General features: G+C 44.9%; 1 protein-coding gene across 5 annotated transcripts; it reads right to left on the bottom strand.

Moving 5' to 3' along the window:
* Nucleotides 1-149: 149 nt before the first annotated feature.
* On the bottom strand, nt 150-14,833 carry dmtn (dematin actin binding protein). 5 transcript variants are annotated; one of them, XM_013276584.3, is made up of 18 exons: nt 14,504-14,827; nt 10,670-11,039; nt 10,424-10,522; nt 9,788-9,836; nt 9,363-9,443; nt 8,804-8,953; nt 8,094-8,150; nt 5,321-5,429; nt 4,921-4,965; nt 4,706-4,840; nt 4,498-4,598; nt 4,310-4,415; nt 4,161-4,216; nt 3,642-3,687; nt 3,381-3,388; nt 2,325-2,390; nt 1,770-1,850; nt 150-1,475 (listed from the first exon to the last, which is right to left on the bottom strand). In XM_013276584.3, exons 4-18 carry the CDS (start codon nt 9,794-9,796, stop codon nt 1,362-1,364), a joined length of 1,164 nt encoding a protein of 387 aa, XP_013132038.1. In that variant the 5' UTR covers nt 9,797-9,836; nt 10,424-10,522; nt 10,670-11,039; nt 14,504-14,827; the 3' UTR covers nt 150-1,361. The 5 variants fall into 5 exon arrangements, with proteins under 5 accessions (XP_013132038.1, XP_025764424.1, XP_025764426.1 ...); XM_025908639.1 differs by lacking the exons at nt 10,424-10,522; nt 10,670-11,039 and having other exon boundaries at nt 150-854; nt 1,317-1,475; nt 14,504-14,828; XM_025908641.1 differs by lacking the exons at nt 10,424-10,522; nt 10,670-11,039 and having other exon boundaries at nt 1,770-1,899; nt 14,504-14,833.
* Nucleotides 14,834-15,283: the final 450 nt, after the last annotated feature.

Below are 15,283 nucleotides of genomic sequence, written 5' to 3' on the forward strand. Positions count from 1 at the left end.
CCCAGGTCTGAATGTCTGAACGCCTCAACACTGACAACCTGTCCAGTCCCTGAGCTGTGGGGTTGGAACTGGTTCCAGTCTGAGCTCTGGTATGCAGGTACGGAGGACTTTTATGGTGAAAATGTGTGAAAGACGACTCGAGAGCCAGATGTTTCTCTGCAAGTTTAATGGTCTCCATTATATCAGAGGACAGAAACAGGACTGCAAGGGATGGATGAGACGGCACAGGTGACACCAGGTGAGCTAGCAGGAACTGCAGGTGTGTGTGGTCTGAACTCCACGTGGAGTAATATTTAAAAACAGAAAAAAACTATACAGCCAAAAATATTTTCAACAAGATTTTCAAAATAAAACGCTTCACAGTAGCAGACAAATGCAGAAAAAGTACAATCGTCCAATAAATAAAAGCTGCATGTGGTTCATCATTACAATCAGCTGTTAGACCCGGACCGCTACCATGAAGCTGCAGGACCACAATCATCACCAGGAGCAGCCTGCTTCTCTGCAGCTGACAGAACAGGCTGATGGCAAGCTTAGAGTGCCCTCTGCTGGTCTTCCAGGGAATTACAGCCAGCCTGAAGCAGCCTGGAGGGTTTCAGACATCCTGAAGTCTCTGCAACTCCCAGAGCTGCTCTGAAGATCTGTGAAGGATCGTGGAGGAGCTGCAGGCTTCCTTCATCAGCAGAATGTGCTGAGCCTGTGATAATGGGCCGTCACTAAAAAGAAAGCTCTGTAAATACAGATCATGATCCCCCTGAATCTGAGGTTTGACTAACAGACCCAGGATACGCTGGAGATTGAGGTCTGCTCTTTCCGCAAATCCTTATGAGGTGTCCATAATGACTTTCCTAGACCTGGAAATGATTGGGAAAGCTGTAAGAAGTCATTTTCATTTTTACTATCCCACTAATAATCCCATCTAACTGTCTAACTACAAGGATGAAAGTGAAGCAGCTTCATGTTAGCGTAACACCTGAAGATGGTGTGAAATCTGAGGGACCCGCAGCAGGTCCCTGACGTGGATCAGACCCGGAGCCGGGAATAATCCACGTGAGGAGACAGAGCTACAGAGATTACATGTGATGAAGATGATGAAGATAAGGTGGTGATCTGTAAGCAGTGGTGATTATATGTGCAGCACAGGTAATCAGTGCATCGGTTAAGGTTAGTTGCAGTAAAGGGTTAACCAGGACTGGTCTGCTCCTCGGCAAGCGTCCAGGAGCCCGATTGGTTAGGAAGATGGAGGACGTGTCGGAGTGAGGTGATTGGCTCTGTGTGTGTCTGAGAATTGGATATTTTATTTGTTCTCCTCCTACTTTGAAAGCTTCATCAAGTATTTGTTGGGATGAGGTCACTTCCTGTTAGAAAAGCGAGGCTTTCTTCTTCAGTTCATTTCGTTTCCACAGCGAGAGGCGCTCGAACTCGGCCATCGGCATCCCGAACACCTGCTCAAACTCCTCCGGGGACAGGTGCCGCTGATGGGGAGGAGAAGAAGAAAAAGTTAAAACCTCCAGTGAAGCAGTCGTGCTGCAACGTCGCTCAGACTGGGAGGACTGGAACCAGTCCCATCTCTGAGAAGGTTTATGTAAACCAGTTAAAACCAGTTCTAAAGTTAAACTGGGATGCACAAACCAGTCTGACTTTAAACAGTCAAATTGGGAAACCAGAGAAACCAGTGCTACCACAGAGAAGCTTCAGCTGGGACACTGAGAAGAAGGAGAGGAAATGACATCTATCCAGCACAGCGTCCCACTTCCTGTAACGCTCACCTCAAGCCGAGTGCGGTCCACGCCTGGAGGCAGCTTACAGCGCCCTCTGTGGGTCACAACAAGCGTCTCGTAGGGGTAGATCTGAAATACACAGCACGCCATCAGCTGGAGGGAGTACTCGGATACTACACTGCAGTAAAAGTACACATCTGAGTTAGGAGTATTACAATGATATCAGAGACACTACCAGTCAGATCTGATCAGTTGATTGTTCGCGTCAACTGATTTTTAAAATTCAGACAAAATTCAGATGTAAAATCAGTAATCAAGTGATTAAAAAGGGTCTAATTTTGTTCCTAGACTTCACAGAGCAGCTTTGCATGATTCACAGTTCAACATAATCCTCCTTTATCTGATCCTGAGGCTTGAAGAGCCCCTCCCAGTTCATCCTGTCTGAAATGCCCTGTTTTAACTCCTCCCCTTTGAAGTCAGCTGTCTTCTGATTGGCTCCCAATCACAAAGAGCAGCTGTAAGATAAATATGTTTTATTTTGAACTGTGAATCATGCAGAGCTGCTCTACCAGAGCCCTGGGATGCGAGCGTGGAGCGCCTCACCTTCTGCTCCAGGATGCTCGGCAAAGAGTTTCCTCGGTCCATGCGCTCCCTGCGAGCGTCTCCGTTCTGCACACACACACACATTTAAAATGCTCAGACAGATTTAACACTACACATGAAACCAACATGTTAATCTGACGCTTCTGTCAGCACAAAGTCACTGAAGTTAATTTAAGTCTTCCTCCACAGTCCAACACGTTAAAGCTCAAGCCCAACAATGTCTCTGTGAACATCAGCTGGGTTGTGACATGTGGGCCATCAAACCCCTCCTGCTCCTGATGGTCTGCGCCACATCTGCTTCATAGCGCTGTTTGGATTTATCCTCAGCAGCTGCAGTAGCTGCATCACAGAACAGCATCTGGCGGCCCTGAGAGCTCAAATGCAATGCGACTTGCAACATAGCGAATAATAAAATATCGCAAAATCTCACAGTATGAAGCAGAATGTGATGAACACCTGCAACAGTGACAGTAAAACGAGCCGAGGATTGGTTGGTGCTGATGGAGGGAGAGATGATGTTCTAATCACATGTACTTAACGTGTATGTTTGCTATTACTCGTTCACCTGAATCACCTCTGTGATGTTTTTGCTTTTTTCAATTTGCTGGTGTTTTGACCTCTCTGGGCCTCTGTACAAACTGTTCATCACAGAGACAAAGACTTTATGAGACTGTTTTATAAGAAATAATCCAACAATAACAGACCAGTGAGGCTTTAGAGAGGCGTGAGACTGCAGGATATATGAGGGCGGGGTTAGTCGCCCTGCTGTGAAGTTTCTGATTGGTCCACAATTCACAGTCACAAAGTGACCAGTGGTGTGCTGAAGTGGTAAAGAGGAGCTGATTCTTTATGTTGAGTTATGCAAAGCTGCAGGAACCCAAATTCAACCGTCGACCTCCGGGTGTCAAACCTGCAGTTTCTCGACCACCAGAGGCTCCAGCAGCGAGTCAGTCCTCACAGACTCCTTTATAACAGCTGTGGGGGCGGGGCCAGTAACAAGCTCAGGTGTGTCAGGGCTGTGCAGCTTAAACAGGTCATGCACACAGACATGCTTACCTGAGCAACTGAAAGACAGAAGACACGACAGGAAAAGCAGAGGTTAGTACCGAGTGATGTCACTCAGGTGTGTCAGGCACAGTTCATCAGCACACTCACAGGTGATTCGTTTCTACAAACTGAGGTTGTTTTTAGATTCATGTGACGTGCGTTAGGCTCATGTGACCAATTGTCTGTGAGAGCTGCACGCTCAGAATAAACTCGCAGCGCAGCTGTTTGAAGTCATGAAATGTCATGAAAAAGGTGAGCGAGGACTCGTACCTGGCCGTCCTTTATCGCCATCTGTGGAAAACTCTGCCGACTGCATCTGCAACACACAACCAGTCCTTTTCAGGGTTGAATTTATGCCACGGGTGGTTAAAGATGGGCGGAGCCACTGTGACATCACCTCCATCGGTGCAATGACTCATCAGGCAATTAATGTGCGGCTTCATACCAAAGCTAATCCTCCATTTTGAAACATGGTGGGACTGAGATTTTATTTTATATAAAGTTTGACCCGACAAACACAAACAGCTGTTTCATACGCGTCTATAGGACGTGTATGAAACAGCGTTTCTGCAGCCACAGCTGTCGCCCCCTGCTGGCTGCTCAGGAAGAAAAACTGCTTCATTTGTCCAGAAGCTCGTGTTCGTGTTGTAAACACTTCAAACCAGATTCCAGTTTTAACTGTTCATTTACCACAGTGAGATAAAAAAAAGTCACTTAAAGTGAGTCTGAGTCCGGTTTAACTCTGGTTTGGGGGTCTCACTCTGCAGCGTGTCATGTGTGAGCACTTACTCGGGTCAGGCCTGATCCTGAGCGTGATGGAGACTTGGAGGCACCTGCTGACAAACCTGCAGGTAGAAGTGGACAGAGAGACGTCAGAGGAGCGCTCCGTGGTGAAAGTGGGGCATGTGGAGGCGGCGGCTGTGTGCAAGCGCTCTTACTGCCGTGCATGTGCGTTCTGTCGGGCAATGACTGCGTCTTCCTCCTGAAATGGACGGCTTTCTCCTTCTCCTCCTTCAGGATCAGACGGCCCAGGTTGGACTTGATCTGAGTGGCCACAAAACCGCGGGTCAGATAATGCTTTTAGGTAAAATGTGAATCTGGAAAATGGGGGGCGACGGTCACAAACCTTCTCCAGCTCCTGTTCCTGGAGCGTCTTCGCTTCTTCTGTCAGGTCCTCAAACTCGTCTTCCTCCTGCAGCTCCTTCTTCTTCTTCCGCCACTCGATCTCTGTGAGGTTCAGCCTCAGAGTTACCAGTGACCTCACAGCACAGGTGTGTGTGTGTGAGCGTGTGTATATATGTGTTTGTGTGTGTGTGTGTCGGTGTGTGTGTTACCCATTGCGGCCAGCGAGGGTGGGCAGGGCCAGTACTCTGTCTCAATCTTGGAGGGCTGGTTGGGATCTGGTGGCTGGGCTGCGGGAAACTTTGCTGACTGGATGACGCCGCTGCCCTCGCCGTGTTTGTGAGCGTCTGTGGAGACAGCATGAAGCTGCTGAGTGACGAAGCAGTGACAGACACACACACAGTGAGGAAGAGGAGGAGGAGCTCACCCTGTTTGTAGATGGGAGGCTTCCTGTAAATGTTGGTCCCGTTATCTGAAAAAATGCATAAAAACTTTTTTTATGGATTCTCCAATGTTTCCTGTCTTTAGTTTGCTGAAGACAGTACAGAACTCTAAATATCTCGAATAAAAGACTAAAAGATAATTAAAGAATGTTTTTGAACTGTTTATCTGCCTGAACACAGGAAATCAGCCAAAGTGGTGATGAAGGGTCAGAAATGTGACGTTCATGCTGTCTACAAGTCTTTAAACAAGCCTGCAGCGTGAGCGCACAAACTCAGACTCAGACACGGCCAATTTGCCTTGAGGGTTGACAAAGGTTTTAGGGTTAATGAGTCCTGACAGCCCTCAGGTGTGTGTGTGTGTGTGTGTGTGTGTGTGTGTGTTACCTGGTCGGTGGAAATGCTGCAGGCTTGTGCTAATCTTGCGTCCGGCCTGCAGCTGCAGCGTGGATCCTCCAGGAGAACCGCTCTCACTTTCTGCCCTGCGCCCCTTCACCTGGAAGCAAACAGACTCTTTTAACCTTTAACGCCCTGACAGGTGAGCTCAGACCAATCAGTGAGTCAGAACATCAGCGTGGGTCACATGACTGACCATGAGAACTTTGATGTCTAAATCAAACAGGCCCATAAAACAAAGCTGCTGTGTGGCGTGGCCTCTTTGGCTGACAGGTGGCTGTAGCTTTTTAAAGGTGTAATCCGGATAAAAATGTTTCCTTTGGTGGATGACGTAATCCAGCTCGTCCAGCTCATGTCTGTCGTGGTTTTTCAAAGAAAAACTGGACGGGTTCACTCTGATCCTAGTGTAGACTTTTAAGGATTACCAGTAATGTCATTTCAGTGGAGGGGGTGCTGAAATTCACTCAAAATAAAGGAACTTTAATTAATTAAATTTGTTAATTTTCTGTGTTTTTATTTTTTCACTGACCTGACAACAAATCACCATCATTTACAGAAACATTGTGGATGGTGTCCTTAAGTCATAACATTTAAGTAATTTCAAAGAAAATAAAAATAAAGACTATTTACAAATTTTCCGATGTGATTTAATGAGCTGGATTTGCTTTAAGTTTTAATGATTTAATTGTCATCTACTGTGATCGCATTTATCATTCTTAATTCAAAACCTTTTTTTAGGTTTTGACTTTACTTCACAGCTCACACTTTATTATATATTTGTTTTCTTTATGAATAAAAATTAAAGTCCTTAATGGGGCTGGGCCATATCATACCGTTCACGGTAATACCGGTGTGATTTTGGGCAACGATAGGAAAATGAAATATCGCGATAGAATATGGGTAAAACGCGCATGCGCAGTGCCTATGTTTACATACGCACATGGCAGCGACGCAGAATGAGAAGAATGAAAGTGGATCGTTAAAGTGGATTGTTAAAACCAGAATTGGTTTGTAAAAATGCTGCAACTTCAGTGGTGTGGAACTGGTTTAGCTTTCGTCCGTCAGATACACAACAAAGCACTATTTTTGGTAGCGCATGCTAGCGGGCCGTCGTTATTACGGTGTTGTTTGGAAAATACGGCACACTTAAAATCAATCCTTTGATTTTTCTGAAAATCGACAGTGCCCCTTATAATCCCGCGGGCCTTATGTATGAATTCTGGTTGTGTTTACTGACCTCGAAACGATTTTATGTGGTACACGGCGCTCGAAAATCTGTCAAATGTTTTAGTACAGCTTTGCTAAGCTACGAAGCCGCACGGCTTGATGGATTGTCGGAGCATTACAGCTATCGTAGGCAGGAGGCTGGCGGAGTGATACGTACTGTGCTTCAACATAATATTACCGTATTGTGTGTGTATGACCTCTTTTAAGTTTTGTGGATATTATACATGGTTATGCTGAGGATATGTCGGACAGTTTCCACTGGAAATGCCTTTTGGTTAAACTGTCAGCGAGGAATTTGCACTGTTACATTTTTATATAACTTTAATGCACATAAAAAACAGCTGCTTGTTTAAGTGAAAATACATTGATGGGGTTTTTTGCACTAATAAAGTTGTGGAGTTGTAAAGTATTTTGTCTAGTGTCAATTATATCGTCAGTTATATCGTTATTGCAAATTTTCAAATGTATATCGTGATAAATATTTTTGGTCATATCGCCCTGCTCTAGTCCTTAATATAAATATATTGCATGTATGAAATTCAATTCACCATAAATAAACTTTAAAAACAAGTATTTTAATGCAAGTATAGGACAAAATTTAAAAACTGTAGTTCAGGTCTGAGTTTGTTATCATCTTAAGTTTATCAGTTCTAGTTTTCTTATTGGAATAACTTTTCTTTATTTCATTTTTTTTCTTTGTAAATTCTGAGTCCACCCTGGGATCAGGGTAATCCTGATGTTTTGGAAGTCATCCTGATCCTGTTCCAGTGTTTTGAACAACACAAACTAGAAGTTTAATCCAGATAAAAAAAGCTGGACTGGATTACCTGATCTTATCCAAACATGTAATCCTGTTTTTCCTTTAAACAACCTGATTTTACTTTTGACCAACTGGACCTGTGGACCATGTTTGTGCTGTAAATGTATTTTTTACTAATTAAAATTAAAAAAGGACCCAAACTGAGTGATTTCTGCACAGATGTCCCGTCCTTTAAATCTGGATAGAAACGGAGCTCCTATTTTGTTTTGGCCTCGCGCTCTGACTGAGGGGAGTTTCCAGCCGTCTGAACAGAGGTCCTTCTGTTCGCCAGTCAGTGAGTGTCACGGTTTCGACACTGCGGCGAAGACAAAGCTGCGATTGAAAGCTGGATGAGAACACGTACAAACCGCTGTTTTCCCAAAAAGCCGAGGTTGCGAACCACTTGAGGTTTTAGAAAGGTCAACAAATGCTGTGGCACCGAGAACTGAACCACCAATCAAAGCTTGTGTTTGAGTCTTATCGATCACGGAAGCAGGTCTACTCAGTGTCACAGGGTCAGGTTAACTCGGGTGGGCGGGGCTTTGTTCCAGACTCCAGGTCACTGGACCAGGGCATTAAAGAAAAGCCCGGCCTGAATGAACAGGCGGAAAATGTAAGCGCTGCCATTTCATTAAAAACAGCTTATATCCCTGTGGCCTGAAGGCGGAGAAGAGACCAGGATGGAAATGAATAATGGAGCTGGGTTATTACCACCAGCATGCACTGATGAGGTCTTACCTCAGGAGACATGGTTGGAGACAAGGCTGGAGACGTGGATGGAGGAGACAGAGATCTCTGCAGAGAAACACAGATATGAACAGTCATCATAGATGCTGCAGGAATTTAATAAAGTCCAACAGCTGGAGGCATCAAACAGGCCTCAGGATTACATTAGTGTCAGTAATGACTTGTAAACACACACCTCTGTGCGCTCACACACACACACCTGTTTTTTCAGCTGATATTCTTTCAATAAATGTGGATTCAATATTATAGAAAAAATCCTGCATATTATGAAGAAAATTGAAGTTAAAATAAAAAAAATTAAAGCACGTCTGTGAAATATGATCATTAAAAAGTAAAAGTTTCATCTGATCTTCCTTTAAGGATTATTCCAGATTATTTTTTTCCTCTGACTTTAAATCTGATGTCAGGATTTTAATGACAGCATATCAGCGCCATCGAAGGGAAACAGGAAGTGATGTGACTCCAGTTTTTTTAATAATATTTGTGAGAAAAGTGTTAAATTTGCAGGAGAAGCTGAAATGGAAACTGTCTGTTCTGATTTTGTTGACGGTCCCTGAACGCTGCTGTATCAGTACTGTCTGTTGGGGTCAGAGGTCGGCTCATTTGACAAATGGACTAGCAGCAGTGTTTAAGTCAAATATTTCAGTTTCAGGGTTGAAAAGTGAAGCAATAACGTTCCTTAACTACAAAAGAATCCAAACCTGCACCTCTCTGCGTGGCGGGTCGAGCGGGGAGAAGCTCAGGTGGGGTTGGTAGGTCATCAGGTCCGGTCTCTCCACCTGCAGGATGGCTTTATCTCTGGGCAGCGCCGCCAGGTCTCTGTAGCCCACCACCTGGTCATTGACACGGGCCTGACAGAGGAAGTTCTGTATTTACCACGAGCACTCCTAGTATCATCACAAAGATTACTTAAAGATACAAATACAAGTACTCCATGTATAAATGTGTTTAATTTTACTGGGTAGGATTCAGCATAAAAATTCAACATTGAACATAAAAATAAAAGAAGAACTAAAAGTACTAAAATCATCTGATCAGAGCTCAAATTTCAACAAACAAAAAAATCTGAAGTACATGCAGACGTTTGACAGTAAACGCAGCCAACTTGTGGTGAAAGTCTGCATTTTGCAGGTTTTTACAAAAAGCACCTTTACTAAAAGTAGAAAATGTCAGTAAAATAAAGTAAATGTGTTAAAATCATGTTTCCATGGATGAAACGAGTAAATAAACATCTGAACGTCTGAGCAGGTGTGACGTTACCACGATGCCTGTCGCCGGAGACCCCGGGGTGCTCGGGCCTCTCGAGGACGGCAGGTTGACCGGAGTTACCTGTCCCTCCACCTGCCAAACAGCCAATCAGAAGAGACGATCAGGAGGTGAAAACAGTCCAGTTTATTAGCACCAGCTCAAAGAGCGGGTGAAAAACCACAAACAAACAAGAAGGAGAAGAAGATCTGACCCGACAGCAACAACAGCTTGTTTCAGACAGATGATGGTCATGAAGGATTATTTTGAGCTGTGAATCATGCAAAGCTGCTGCAGTGAGAATACATCCGCTTTAAGGTGTAAATGAACTTTCAGAGTGACAGACTGCTCACTGAGCTGAAGTCTGTGTGAACCTCATCGTGCAGCAATATTTTAGGTGTGAGTGTGGTGCTGATTGAGCTCCAGCAGTGACTCATTACCTTCTGCATAGCTGTGGACACGAAAGTCGCTCCGACCTGATTTAAGCAGCTGCAGAGGAAAAACAGAGAGAGGGTTAGTGAACGCATCAGCTGCTCCAACGAATGAGCTCAACTCATCTGATCCAGGATCAGAGGAAGAGCAATTTCTCTCACAGCACAGCCTCAGACATGATGTCAGCTCGTTTCCTTCCTGAAACCACTGGAAACATCCAGGAGGAAACAGAGAGAAGGAAACAGAACAGGAGGAAGGATGCAGGAAGAAGCATCGAAGCATTCTGGGGACTTTGTTTCATATCCTTTGTTTCCTTTACCGTTGACATCCCATCAGCAGAGTTTTGAGATGATTTTATTTTATTTTGTTGTTTTTAAGAGTTTTGGCTGCGTTTTTAATTTTTTTTGTAGTTTTTGGTTCTTTATTTAAAATGTATTTTTTAATCAAAATTTTTTTAACCTTTAACAGGCTTTTGTTGAAGTTTTTGGACAATTTTTTTCAAACTAATTTAAAATGCAGTTTCTGTTTCTGTTTTTATTTTGATTTTATTTTGGTAGATTAGCTTTGTTTTTGTTCTGTTTTATTTTTACTCTGTCTTTGTTTTATTGTTTCATGTTTTTGTGGTGTTTATTTTTTTGACTTACATTTCTCAGTTTGGTCTCTCCAGTAAGCTCTCTGATTGGCTGCGAAGAGTTTCAGGAAGTAGACGCAGACTTGTGGTGATGTTCAGGTTGCCGCGGTGACTTCAAGACAGAGTAAAGTGAATATCTGAATCTTTGTGTTGATGCTGAAAGTCTGACGGTGATAAACGAGCTGAAGGTGCTGCAGCTTTGTGAGGATGCGTGACAGCGTCCTGATGAAGAGCGTTCAGCGTTAAAGGTGTTACTCACGGCTCAGACGGTGTTTGGAGCTGCTGAGGACGGACGACTGCTGGAGAGTCACAGCGAGGCTGTCAGAGGGGAGGGGGCACACCTTCTACCTAAACAACACGAGAGCTGGGGGAGGATATCCTCCATCCTTCCTCTGACCGTCCCCCACCACCTCCTTTCATCTCGTCGTCCTCCTCCCTTCCTCTCCCTCCCCTCTGCTGTTTATCAGCTCGCCCAGCCGGGCGACGCCCAGCCGCTGCTAACGGCTGCTGTGGTTACGCTTGTCCTCAGAGTCAGGAGAGCAGCTTCACCCTCCCCCCCTCCATCGCTGTCCAACCATAAAATCTGACACCAGATCGGTGAGAGGAGAGCGACCTCAGCTGAACCTGATCTGTGAACATGTGTGAGAGTCACAGTGACGGTTCTCCTCCAAACGTTACCCAGGAGCACGCTCAGATCTCCCGCAGGAGGTCAAACAGTATAAACTCATCCAGCAGCTTTAATTTATCTTAAAGGCTGAGAAGAAACCCGCTGTAAACACCTGCTTCTGTTAACGAGCTCCCTAATTCAATTTATACAGCACCAAATCAAAGCAATGGTCGACTCAAAGAGCTACCGTGAGGTAAAAAGACCAACAATCAGATGAACACCTATGATATACTTGGCGATGGTGGGTGGGAAGGAAAAACTCCCTTTTAACTGGATGAAACCAGGCTCACGGAGGAGGGCCCATCTACCATAACCCGGGGGGGGGGGGCACTGAAGCAGTTTCTCCCGGTTTAATGGCAGCACACACTCGCCATGGTTTTGTTTTGATGAGCTCACAGAGTTTGTTTCTGTTTCTGCTCGTTTTTCTGGTGGTGATGGAGTCAGACCATGGGGTGAAACCTTCTCCGGTTCAGGATGGACTTAATAAATCCCAGCTTGATCTTCTTGGAATACGTCTGTACCATCAGGAAGAAGGAATGTCTAAAGGAGAAACCAGCCTCCTTCAACTCAGTTAGCTGACCTCTGACCCGACCACCTGAAGCAACCTCAGACCTGCCCACACAGGCTGGTACAACAGGCCCGAGGCATGATGGGAGCATCACTTCTTACCCTGATGCCCCCCTCGCTCTGGAGCAGGGTAAACCTGGATCAGCCCATCTAACCTTCTAACTGTAAACTCCTTGTTTCTGATTGGCTACACTGATGCTAATGGTTTCATGATTTTTAAAAAAAATCCAGTTTCAAATGTTTCCAGAGACCTCAGAGATGAAGGTTCACCTCTGCCCTTCCAGGGTTTTTAACACATCTGATTTCAGCTTCAGTTTCTCCATCGCTGTTTTCTTTGATCAATGCACGTAAGATCTCCTGGGGCCTCCTCTGGACCCAGGACAAGCTGGAGCGTCTCCAGATAAGCTGGAGGAGGTGGCCGGAGAGAGGGATGGTCTGGGCTTCTCTACTTAGGCTGCTGCCTCAGCCACCCGGCCCCGGATAACACAGCATTAATAACATGACGAATGATTTATCCTAAACTTTTAAGGTGGACTCAGTTTCCCGTTATCACTGTTTTTGTTGCTTTTCTACATTTTTAGATGTTTTATTGTAATTTTATAACATTTGCTCTAATAACCATGTGAGGCCGTCATGACTGTATGTTGAGTGTGTTTGCACAATAACGATGAAGGCCGTGTCTGAAGGATGGAGGGCTGTGAGCAGCTGGAAGTGAAACCTTTAAACATGAAACATCTAAAAGCAGGCTGACTTCAATGAATTATTCTTTATTAATGTTTCCTGCTTTAGTTTCACTTCATTATGTTTTAAAACGTTTTATTCTTGCACCGAGCAGGTTCGGGGATCACGTCGGTTTTTCTAGCAGGATGTGGATAGAAATCACTCAGTTTGCTAATGAGGAACTGTTGGGAGGATTCTTAGACATTGTGAAATCCAACAAAAACAATCATATGTTCACAAATACAAATGAAATAAGGACAATTAGGAGATACCACACACTGATGCAGACCCGATCAAGCTCCAGGAGGGACGCCCTCTGGAGCGCTCTTTTTTATTTTTCAATAACAGGGATCATTTTTGTACATTTTATTGTTTTATTTCTGTAGCTCGTGGTTTAAATCACTCTTCGCTGCTTTTCTTTGCAGAAAGCTGAGGCTGCAGTTACAGCGGCTTGCTGATTAAAAGTACTCGGTTACTTGACTGTGCTGAGTGTCTCTGAGGACTGACAGCAGGCTGAGTGCTCTGTGTGGCCGATAGTCTTATCACTGAGAGCTTTTATCTGCCATTAGCCCGAGCACACACAGACACACTTAAACACACTTTACAGACGCTGGGTGGATCCAGGCAGCGGCCTGCTTCATATCCACATCCCAGCAGCACACAGGCCGGAAACTCATAGACGGTCTGCAGCATGTCAGCCATGCTTTCACTGGTTTCATTAAAAAACCTTCAAAAAGTCCAAGTGTGTCATCTGAACAGAAAAAAAAAAACAGGAAAATGACTCAAATAATGAACCAGATCATGAAAACAGCTGCAGACCAAATACAAGTCAAATGAGAAACACTGGAAGGTTTCTAACTGTGAAGCTACAGAAACACTCAGAAGGATCCACCATGGTGACTCTGTCAGAGGAGATCCTCATCACCACTCCACCTCAGAGAACATCAGGTCTGAACTCCGACCTTATCGGCAGATTCCAGGCACTGATTGGAAGCTTCTCCATCTAAAATCTGATATCAGATTTTATTGGGAGGCCTTGGACTCATGATTGTAAACAACCAGAACCAATAAACCAATCAGCTGATGAATCAACAGCTCAAATCTAAGGAGCTAAGGAGAAATCGACTGGACTTCTGTAAGTTTCCTGAAAACGTTTCAGCTCCCATCCCAGAAACTTATTCACTCCAACAGTTCAGTGATGATCAGTAAATGACTTCCAGAGACTGATCCAGCTTCCTGTGAGAGAGCATTTCACCGATTCTGATGTTTTGTGGATTGAACTGATCGAGTTTCTCTGATTAATCACCGATAGAAGAACTGATCAGTGCCAGAGCGTCGCAGCTGCTCTCACAGAGACCTCGGTGTCCACGATCTCTGAGAGCATGAGGAACGTTAGCGATGATGACTTTTGGTCCTCAGCTGCAAGTGTTTGGGCTACGATTGGCTGAGGGTCTTCTGGCTGCTTCAGTGCAGCCTTAAATGTCCCAGATGTTAGCTCTGCTGTGACATCAGCACCACATGTGGCCCAAAGAGCAGCTGTTCTAACTCTGTCTTCAGGCAGCCTCATGAATCCCTGACTGTCTCAGCTCTGCCTCTAATGGGCCAGGTGTGACTTTCTGACCAACAGCTGAGCCATAAATACCAAACACACCTGCAGCTCCTCTTAATCTGTTTGGAGGTAAACGCTGAGCTCCTCCTGCCTCCTCCAGGAGCAGCAGTAGCATTCTCATCATTCCCTCATGTTTTAGAGACTGAATCAACTGCTGCTCCCCTCCTGGAGCAGGCTTTAAACCTCCTCTTCCTCCTCCTCCTCATCATCATCATTTCTCTTTATTTTCTACATTTCACAGAAACCCGCCCCCCCCCCATCAAAACATCATACCGACCTCAGATCTCCTTCCTCCTCAGAGTCGGTTGAGGCCCGAAAACACCCGAACACACACACACACACACACACACACTGAACCTGAGACGCTGTTTTTTATTCCGAGCTGAGGAGCAGCGGAGGGATGAAGGAACTCTGCGGTCATGTGGCCGATCTGAGGCTTCATTACGCGGAGGAAGAGGAGGGTGAGGAGGAGACAAGTGCGTCTGCAGCGACGCGAGAAAAACAGAAACGCGCACAGAGGGAGATCTTACCTCCGAGCAGGAGAATCAGGCTGACCGGAGATGAGAGGAGAGGAGGCGCTCCGTCCTCACAGCCCCGACAGGAGGAGGAGGAAGGGTGGAGGGAGGAGAAAAAGGAGGAGGTGGCGGCTGGCTGCTTTTAAAGCCCGGGCTGGGGGCTGCTGTGACCCCAGCAGGCGGAGGAGGAGAAGGAGGAGGATGTTTTCCTGTTGCCCGGGTCGGTCCACTGTGGAGCTCCGCGGGGGGAGGAAACGTTTGTGACGTTCGCATTAAATAAAATCATAAATACATAAAAACAGGAGCTCAGCACCGAGAAACCGAAGCTTCATGCTCCAACCAATCAGAAAGAGCCAGAAACCCCCACCCACCCACCTCACCTGATTTACCAAAAAAGACACCAAACAAGAAACATTTACAGTGATCAGAGGAAACTCTGTTTATCTGATTAACACGGGAAAATATTACGTCTGATTACAAAAATTACAGCATATATTCTCACAATGTACCACCCGCTAAGGAAGCCCAAATCTGCCAAAAAAGCAAAGCCACTCCCAAGTTTTTATTTATTTTATTGTTTTTCATTTACAGAGGATGTAGATTTCATTTATTTATTTACATCAGGTGCATTTTTCAGATCAAATGTCCAACTGTTGGCCTGATGGCGTGAGATACTACCAGCACTGATAATAACAATAAAGTATTAAATATTATTATTGTGTTCATAATACTCACATTACATAATTATAGATTCATATGAAAAAAATTAGACAAATTATTATTAATTTCTATATT

The sequence above is a fragment of the Oreochromis niloticus genome, linkage group LG7 (assembly GCF_001858045.2).
Source record: "Oreochromis niloticus isolate F11D_XX linkage group LG7, O_niloticus_UMD_NMBU, whole genome shotgun sequence".
Classification (NCBI taxonomy): domain Eukaryota; kingdom Metazoa; phylum Chordata; class Actinopteri; order Cichliformes; family Cichlidae; genus Oreochromis; species Oreochromis niloticus.